This window comes from Lipotes vexillifer, unplaced genomic scaffold (assembly GCF_000442215.2).
Source record: "Lipotes vexillifer unplaced genomic scaffold, Lipotes_vexillifer_v1.1 scaffold1691, whole genome shotgun sequence".
Taxonomy (NCBI): Eukaryota; Metazoa; Chordata; class Mammalia; order Artiodactyla; family Lipotidae; genus Lipotes; species Lipotes vexillifer.
Window position 1 is genome coordinate 169,298 of NW_006789046.1, and position 9,754 is coordinate 179,051.

Genomic DNA, 9,754 nt, shown 5'->3' on the forward strand with positions numbered 1-9,754 from the left:
AACTCAAATGGTGAGGGAATCTGAGTTGCCAGGGACTGGCAACATTGCTTTGCCCAGCAGGATGGGTCTGGGTTCTGTCTGGGCTGCTGGAGCCAGTGTTAATTCCTTCACGAATAACCATACTACTGGGAAGGATTAAAGTGCTTTATACTTAGAAGGAACTGGTGAGGAAAGCAGGGGAGAGCTAGGTATGTGCTTTCTGAAGACTGCTTTTCCCATTCTCTCCAGTGAATGCTCCCTTGAGGGAGGAAGCTCCTTGGCTTTGGGTCAGATTGGAACTCAGGAGCATTCGTGTGTGAAGCCTGGAGGGGTAGTGGTTGTCACGTTTGCAGGTCCATATTGTAGTAAAGAAGAGGACGGCATCTTGAGGTTAAAACTCTAATCTTTAATCACAATCTGGTAACCAGGAGGTGTGAGCAGATGTATTGCCGGTTTTAGCACAAAACTAGCAAAAGGTGAGTGACAAGTACACTTTGCATAAATGTGATTAGGGCTTTGAAAACAGAGCCCAGTCCTGTTCCAGTGTCCATGGGAGACGCACAGTATGTCCTGGTCCCTGGGAGGGGAGAGGTGTGCTGGGCCTCCCTGGGCCTGGCCTGGCCTGTGATGGCTGAGTGATGGCTCCTGCTGTGTCGTGGGAACCGAGTCCCCTTGAGAAGTGCCCTGCTGTATGCGGCTTGGTACCTGGGCCACATGGACTGGGATGGGCTGAGGCCATGTGAGAGTTCAGTGGAAACCCAGCCACCCCTCTGGAGAGAGGCTCACACACACCCGAGACCTGTCAAGGCAGCATGGAGAAATGGGGCCCACACGGAATGTGTTGCCCTGGGACTCCCCACGGTCTGGCTTTGGGTGGGTGAATACAGGGCTGACCAACAGGCTGGATGAGAAGGTTCAGACCAGATGGGGGTCCTATGGAGAGAACTGCATACCCTGTCTCTCAGTCCCCTGGTGATCAGAGTAGAGCCATATGGAAGTGGGTGATGTAATACCAAATAAGACTTTTCTATACGTATCAAATATTCCTGTTTTAAAAAGTGAAAATAAGGATATTTTCCCACAGGGGTTTATCTACCACTGACACCATCTTGTAGTAGAAAGTGGAGTGCATCCATCACCTGGTCCTCCTTGGAAGATTCAGATAGCACTCACTGTTTCTCCAGCGTGTTGTAACATTGGGTGAGGTGGTAGACACCAGACGATTAACATTTGTGATTTTCTTTCTTTGCCAAGGTACGGACATTGCTGCAGGAGAAGAAGTTGCCATCAAGCTTGAATGTGTCAAAACCAAACACCCTCAGCTCCATATTGAGAGCAAAATCTACAAAATGATGCAGGGAGGAGGTATGGTCTTTACCTGTTAAGAAAACCAAGGTGGTGTTTGTTGAGGGAGAATACAGATGTCATGAATCACAGTCTGGTTAATTAGGAAAAGGGGCAGAAGCGTTCATACCCTTGACCCCATCCTGTGGCTTCCTTCAGATACTGTCTGAGAGGCCTGTAGAGGGGCTCACTCGACAAAAAGAAACATCATTTTATGCTTTTTGCATAAATATTCTCTTCCTTAGTTTCGTATTACGTACTGGTGTCTTTGAATGCAGGCTTGTGTGAACGCTGACCTGGAGCTTGCTGCTGGTCCTCCTGTGCCGCCTTGGTCATGCCTGCAGCTTTGGGATGGTCCCTGCAGACTCTGCTGAGTGAGACCCCTTCTAGCTTAGTTACTGTCCCCATTCTGTGAAACCTCCCCTTGGGCCTGAGGGTACCTGATATCAGAGTGCCCATCCTGATTTCAGAGTCTACCTTTTAGAATTCTCTGGACTTTGAGATTGTTTGGCTAATGGAGCAGGAGGGGGTTTTATTGGGGGTCTCAGAGTCCTGAAGACACCATAGCATTTTGAAGGGTGTGCCTGTGCTGCTCCCCAAGGAGTTCAGGAAGCCCAGGCACATCCCTGAATGTCTTGAGCTTTCTCTGGGGGCAGGGCTTCGTGTGTGAAGAATAGCTGTGTTATTTCCTTTTGGATACCCTTCGAAGCAGAAGCCCCCATGATACTTTCATAGTTGTGGCCGGGGTGGGGGGGGGGTGGTCGGGAAGGCTCTTGGCACCTTGCCAAAAGAAAGCTTGTCTTCAGAGTCTTTGTTGGTCCTTTGGTCAGGTGGAAAGGGAGGACTGGTGATGTGACTTCTTGACATCTTTGCTTCACAAAGCAGTTTAATCTGTGCTACTTACTACCAGAAACCAGCATATCTCAGTTGATGTAGCACAGGGTGTCTCTTTAGCAGCAGATATACCTTAAAGCAACACAAACAGTCCTATGAGACAACTGCAGAAGGGGGTATCCAGTGCCGCTCGTCCCGGGCATTATGGGACCAGAGCAGGCTGTGGGTTCTCAGATGGCACATAGGGAGGAAACTCCCTGGCCCCTCCTGTGCCCTGGGAGATGTTGGCAGAGGACCCTGCCAGTGTGTCTGTCCTCTGGCAGCCCTCAGCAGGCTTCTCAGGCATCAGGGATGGTCTACACAGCTTTTAAGGTGGTGATGAGTAGGAAGAGGTGACTTGGTTTGTGGCCTTCATGGTGGGAGGAGCTTAGTGCTGGGGGTTGGATGAAACCTTCTGACTGAAAAGCTTGTGTGTTTGAGGAGCAGCATCTCTGAGAACTCAGAAGCTGGGCCCCCAGGGATGGAGGGAAGAAGAGCGGACACCCAGGGAGGAGCTGGTGTAGTAGATTGAGACTCAACAGAGGGGGACTTCCCTGGTGGTGCAGTGGTTAAGAATCCACCAGCCAACGCAGGGGACACGGGTTCGAGCCCTGGTCCGGGAAGATCCCACATGCCGCGGAGCAACTAAGCCCAAGCGCCACAAATACTGAGCCTGTGCTCTAGAGCCCGCGAGCTACAACTACTGAGCCCGTGTGCCACAACTACTGAAGCCTGCGTGCCTAGAGCCTGTGCTCCACAGCAAGAGAAGCCACCGCAACAAGAAGCCTGAGCATTGCAACGAAGAGTAGTAGCCCCTGTTCGCTGCAACTAGAGAAAGCCTGCACGCAGCAACGAAGATCCAACGCAGCCAAAAAGAAAGAAATGAATGAATAATTTTTTAAAAAGACTCAACAGAGGGAATTCCCTGGCAGTCCAGTGGTTAGGACTCTGTGCTTTCACTACCAGGGGCATGGGTTCAGTCCCTGGTCAGGGAACTAAGATCCTGCAAGACCTGTGGCGCAGCCAAAAAAAAACAAAAACTCAACAGAAAGGAGTTTATTTGGTTTAGAACAAGGTCTCTCCTCAGGAGCATAGCCGTTTGTTGTGGAAGCTGTCTTCTGCAGGACAGGGAGCACTATCCTAGGTGCCAGTAGCCCCCCGCCCCCAAGTTAGGGTGATCAGAAATGTCTCCAGATGCTGCTCGATGCCCCTGGGTGCACCGTCGCTTCCTGTTTTGACTCCCTGCTTTAGGACGTAAAGGATCACTTGCTCTCCTGGTCTTCCCATGCCCCTTCTCTAGGATCCTGGAAACCCACTGGGATTCCAGACAGATCTTCTCCTGTCTGGCCCTTCCCCACGCATAGGTCAGGTTTTACTCCTGTTTCAGATACACGCTTGGTGAATACTATCAAGGTGTAAATTTCTGTTTTAGAAAACAGATTCTGTCCAGGAGAGCAGAGAGCACCATCTTGATACTGTTCTGTGAGCTCGTCCTAGCCAAGATAAAGCTGGGATGGCAGAGGAGATAGAGGTCGGCTCTTCCCAGAAACCTCACAGCTGTGCTATTGGCCAGCCTTCTACATCCATCTCATGTGGGTGCATCTCTGATCGTGGCTCTTTTTATGTTAAGTTCTGGGCTTCGTTGCAGGTGGTTGATATTGATGGCATCGTAGGAGAAAGCTCAAAGCCCAGGGCCTGCCTTGCCCTCTCTAGCTCGTAGTACAGGGTTGCCCGGGATGCTGCCTCATGATGGTGGCCTTGCAGTGCTTGGCTAGAGACAGCTGCTGTGCTAGGTCACTCAGGTCCCCTAGGGGAGGGGTTAGCATTAAAAACAAAAACATGTTTTGGGGGTGGATGAAATGGGTGAAGGGGTTCAATTGTATGGTGACATTTGATAACCAGACTTATTGTGGTGATCCCCTTTTATTAGTGTATACAAAGATTGAATTGTGTCGTACACTTGAAACTAATATGTTATATACCAATTTTACCTGAATAAAAACAAAAACAAACACACGCTAGTGTCAGGTATTGTTAAGAGCGTTTTTAAACATGCGGGCACGTTCTCCGCCACACAGTCATGTGCAGTGGGTATCATCAGCCTCGTGTAACAAATGAGGAAACTGAGGCTGTGTCCAAAGGACACAGATTTGAACTTGAGCATTGTAGGTCCCAGGCCACTCCTGCACAGAGGCCCTCCATGGCGGTCAGGAATCAAGAACATGCCCCAGGGCTTCCCTGGTGGAGCAGTGTTTAAGAATCCGCCTGCCAATGCAGGGGACACAGGTTTGAGCCCTGGTCCAGGAAGATCCCACGTGCCGCGGAGCAACTAAGCCCGTGCGTCACAAATACTGAGCCTGCGCGCCACAGCTCCTGAAGCCCAGGCGCCTAGAGCCTGTGCTCTGCAACAAGAGAAGCCACCACAATGAGAAGGCCGCGCACAGCAACAAAGACCCAATGTAGCCAAAAATAAATTAAATAAATAAATAAATAAATAAATAAATACCTTAAAAAAAGAAGAAGAAGAAGAAGGTGTCCCAGGTCTAGTTGGAGCAACAGATACAAAACCTGAAATAGAAATAATTTTAAGTTAATTACGTTAGTGAAGGACATGGGTGGACACCAAGTTTTTATCAAAACAGAATGGCCTGCCAGGCAGAACCTTAGAGGCTAAGGCTAAGGCTGAGGCTGAGGCTGTGCTTCCCAATCCTGATAACCCCACAAAGTGTCTTTAGACCATGTCCTCCTTCGGGAAACTCCAAGTGGAGAACCTTTGTTTAGTTCACAGCTGCTTCTGGTCAGGGTTCATGGCGGGTGTGGGACAGGAGTGAGGGCCCTTTGTATCAGAGAATCCAGGCCAGGGGTGAGGGTAGGAGCTCTGCGCTGAGAGTGGGTGGATGCCGCCAGCGGTGTGGCTGTGGGGCCACCATTGAGTAGAAACAGGCAGCTTCACCCGAGTTCACTCTCTCATCTCATGTGCCTGTCCAGTTCCCGCAGTGTATTTCAGACAATCACGGTCTTTTTGCTATGAAATGTTTTACAGTATTTAAGAACATCTGTAGCTCGTGGCTATCAAGAATACTAAAGTGAACCCGCAGAACTCCCACCTTCTTGAAAGAGGGAGCAGGACGGCCTTCGGCACCTGTGTGCCCACCCCAGGGTGCCCTGTCTGCAGCTGCCCAAAGCCTGTCTCCGCATGCCCTTGCCTAGTTTGTTTTTATTTTTTTAATATTTATTTATTATTTGGTTGCACCGAGTTTCAGTTGCGGCAGGGGGGATCTTTGTTGCAGTATGCGAGATCTTTTAGTTTCGGTGCGTGAGGTCTTTAGTTGTAGTGTGTGGGATCTAGTTCCCTGACCAGGGATCAGACCCGGGCCCCCTGCATTGGGAACGCAGAATCTTAGCCACTGGACCACCGGGGAAGTCCCGCCTAGTTTGTTTTTAAAGTTTTGATTCCTCGTCATCCTGCAAGAAATTGGTTTTTAAAAATCTAATGACAGGGCTTCCCTGGTAGCGCAGTGGTTGAGAGTCTGCCTGTTGATGCAGGGGATGTGGGTTCATGCTCTGGTCTGGGAAGATCCCACATGCCACGGAGCGGCTAGGCCCGTGAGCCATGGCCACTGAGCCTGCGTGTCCAGAGCCTGTGCTCCACAATGGGAGAGGCCACAACAGTGAGAGGCCTGAATACTGCAAAAAAAAACAAAAAAACAAACAAACAAAAAAAATCTACTCTCTTAGCAAATTTCAATTTTACAATAAAGTATTATCAACTATAGTCACCATGTTATGTATTAGATTCTCAGACCTTATTCATCTTATAGATTAAAGTTTGCACCCTTTTACCATCTTTCCCCATTTCATCCACACCAAGCCCATGTTAACATTCACTCTACCAACTGTTTCTATGAGTTAAAAAATTTTTTTTAAAGATTCTACATATTGTGATACCATGCAGTATTTGTCTTTATCTGTCTGATTTAGTTCATTTATCATAATGCCCTCCAGGTTAATTCATGTTATTGAAGATGGCAGGATTTCCTTCTTTTTTGGGTCTGAATAATATTCCGTGGTATATATATATACCACATTTTCCTTATCCATTCACTCATTGATGGACACTTAGGTTGTTTCCATACCTTGACTATTGAGAATAATACTGCAATGAACAGGGAGTGCTGATAGCTCTTCAATATCCTATTTTCATTTCCTTTGGATATATCCCCAGAAGTGGGATTGGTGAATCATATGGTAGTTCTAATTTTTCATTTTGTGAGGAAGCACCATACTGGATTTCCAGGTTTTCTAACACCATTTATTGAAAAAAAAAAAAAAAAAAAAAATGAGATTGTCCAGAAACATTTGGCCATTGTATTTACAATTGTTCTAAGGTTGAATTGCCAAACACTTCATGAAAAATTGTATTTGTGTTAATACTGAGTCCCCATATTTATATTGAAACTTCCCGCAAATCAAATGGAAAGCATTTAGCTAGCACTCTCCCTCATTTTTCACCCCCAGGCATATGTTTTGGTATCTTTGGACTCAATGAGGGAAAAAGTATCAAGTGTTCAGAGCTGCACATAAGAGTCCAAGTGACCCATTTCCCATATTAAGGGCATGTGGGCAGGGGCAGCTGGGTGTCCCTGGCATGACTGGTCGCCTGGGCACAGGGCAGCACTCTGGTGGCTGTGTGTCTGACTTACAGCCTCGCATGTCCCTCCCCAGCCCCAGGAGCAGCACTCTGGCGGCACAGGTGCATTTTTAGCTTCCTGGTCTCACTGCATCAGATGTCTGAAGTTACAGAGCAGCAGTCTGTGCACAGGCGGCGGGATTGTTCTTGTGAATGGCTTTTGAGCTGATTTCTGCCTGGGGCCTCAGCACTTAGTTTACAGTCTGCTTAGGATGAAGCAGGCTACACAGCATCCTCCTCTTTTGGCCAGAGAACTGAGAACAGGAGCACCCTGCTTCTATTGTGTCTTATCTTAGTGATGAGGTGCGTTGGTGTTGCCAGTAAGAAGGAAGGTGCTGCCAGTGAAACAGACCATCAGAGCAGACGAGTGGCAAGTCCACGCCCTGTGTCGTCCCAGTTCATACGCTTTTGAATATGAGTAATACAATCTTGCCGTGTGTGTTTACGACTTTCTTTTTTGATCCACTGTGTTCCTGAGGTTCTTCCATGTTTGACACAGTTGTGGTTTGATGGGTTTCGTTGTTGTTTATAGACTCTTCTGTCTCCATAAACAGTACTCCCTGTCTTGAGGAGCCCTGGCTGGTTTTCTAGTGTTTTGCTCTTCAGGATGGTGCCTCAGTGACTCCCTCACCACGTCTGGTGCAAAGCCTGTTAGTGGAATTGCTTTCCGTGAAGCAGGCAGGTGCTCGGCCTGCACGGTGGCACCCAGGCCACAGGGATGTGTTCCCAGGTGGTATGGCACGTTTACCTTCCTGCCTGAACAGCCTTGGAGCTCCTGTTGGATCCACACCATCTTCAGCCTCGCCGTTACCATTTCTCTCCAGTGTGTCATGGGGTGTCTCAGCACAGAAGCTAGCACAGAAGTGAGAAATTTTAAAGAATTTTAAAATTTAAAGGATGGAGAAGGAAGAAATAAAACTTATTTGTGCATGATTTAACTTCCTACATAGGAAACCCACAAGACAAGTTAGAGCATTGAGCCGGATAGCTTAAGATCAAAGGATAAAATCAGTTCCTTTCATTACACTGATAACGGTCAGTTAGGAAATGTAATTCTTTTTTCCCCTCAGTATGAGTAAGTCTTTATTCATTGCATTTGACAGGGAAAAGGGAGGGAAAGGGCCAACATGTGTGACAGGACTTGGCGAGTGGGAAAGGAAGTGCTGGCATGGCAGAGTCAGCCACTGAGTCTTCATTCTCCAGGCCCCAGGGCTTAGTCTCCTGTAGTTCGGGAGCAAGGGGAGGGGAACAGGAGAGGACAGACTCCTCCTTCCTTGTAAATTCAACATTTCAAACAAAGCTTTGGTGTCTAGCCATGAGCATGGAGCTATATTTCTGTTTCCTGTTAAACAATCATGTGGCCACTTTGACAGAAATTTCTTGCACTTGCACAAAAGCTCCTGAGTGACTTCGAGGTACATTCATCTTCCCCTGCTTGGTCTCCCAACCTCACTTTATACATAGAAGGCCCCCCTTTTTCTTTACCCAAGGATTTTTTTTTTTTTAATACTTATTTATTTCTTTGGCTGCTCTGGGTCTTAGTTGTGGCACGTGGGATCCTCATTGCCGCATGTGGGATCTTTTAGTTGCGGCGTGTGGGATCTTTTAGTTGCAGTATGCGGGATCTAGTTCCCTAACCAGGGATAGAGCCCGGGTCCCCTACGTTGGGAGTGTGGATTCTTAACCACTGGACCATGAGGGAAGTCCCTACCCTGCGATTTGAGATTAAAGTAGGTTTGATCCATCCAATTACAGCAGTGTGTTTGTCATGAATCATGTCAAGGAACAGTCTTGACTTGGAGTTGGGAACAAGGGATGGAGTGTTTCTAGCTGCTTCAGCACTTTTGCACAAATCATTTAAGAGTTGTAGAGACACCACACAAGCTAAATGTACAGATGTGTGGGCTTCTGGGGGGTTGGGGGTGGAGGAGGGAGTAGAGTAGGAGTCAAGTTTTAGGACAAAAGATTTGGTCTGAAATGGGGGAAGGGGGCACGAAAGAAAGGATGGCTCAGGACCCCTATTTTGAGTGGGGCCCTCCCCAAGTTTATGTTTCAGATCCTTTGCCTGGTGCACAACCTTTTGTCTGGCTGTTCTTTGAATACAGTAGGAAGTTTGTAAACAGTGAAACCCCAGAAGAACATGGAAAAAGACCAACACATTATATTTACACCAACTAGGCTACCTAGCGTTCATTTTCAGATCAGTGGCTCATGAAGTCCTATGAAGCCTCCAGTAACTAGAAGGGCAGCAGCTGGGGTGACAGAACCCGGCATCAGACATACGTCCCCCCAACCCGTGTGCTCTAGTGCGTCCACCCCATTCCAACACCACGAGTCCCAGCCTGTGAACTGAACCCTTTGTCCTTCAGCTGCTGCAACACTGACTATTGCTACTGCGGGCAGGATGCTGGCACCAGGCACTAGAGAGAAGCCCTTGCCTGTGGTCTCGAGAAGCCGGGGCAAGAAACCCCCGGCTTCTCGAGGATTTTGGTCTTTGCTTCATCTGGCCAGCTGGCAGCTTGGGGTGGGTGCAGAGGTACCCTTTGAACTCTTTTTTTATGGATACACAGAAACCCTAATGAAGGATCAGGGAAATGAAGCAAGTCTATGCCTGGGGTTGGAGATCCCGGCACTGGAATCCCTCACCCAGCCGTGCCTTCCTCTTGGCACCGGCACCTGGGCCAGCCTGTCCTGACCTGTCCACACCATTTTTCCTGTTCAGGCTGATTTCCAGCCTTCCAGTAGGAGGAGATCAAGTCATGGGGCAGCAGTTAAAACCTTGTCTCCTGTGGAACATTGAAGGTGGAGGGGTTCAAGAGGACACACACACAAGCCACCTCTGATCAGGAAAAGTGAGGTGGTTCAGCA

At 48.3% G+C, this 9,754-nt stretch overlaps 1 protein-coding gene across 3 annotated transcripts in view; it reads left to right on the forward strand.

Annotated features, from left to right (window-relative positions):
• Positions 1 to 9,754, forward strand: part of CSNK1D (casein kinase 1 delta) — a 39,435-nt gene that overhangs the window by 5,421 nt on the left and 24,260 nt on the right. For all 3 annotated transcript variants that reach the window (XM_007462293.1, XM_007462295.1, XM_007462294.1), the window contains exon 2: positions 1,234 to 1,344. In XM_007462293.1, the coding sequence (XP_007462355.1) occupies positions 1,234 to 1,344 (111 nt within the window). The remainder of the gene's footprint in view (positions 1 to 1,233; positions 1,345 to 9,754) is intronic.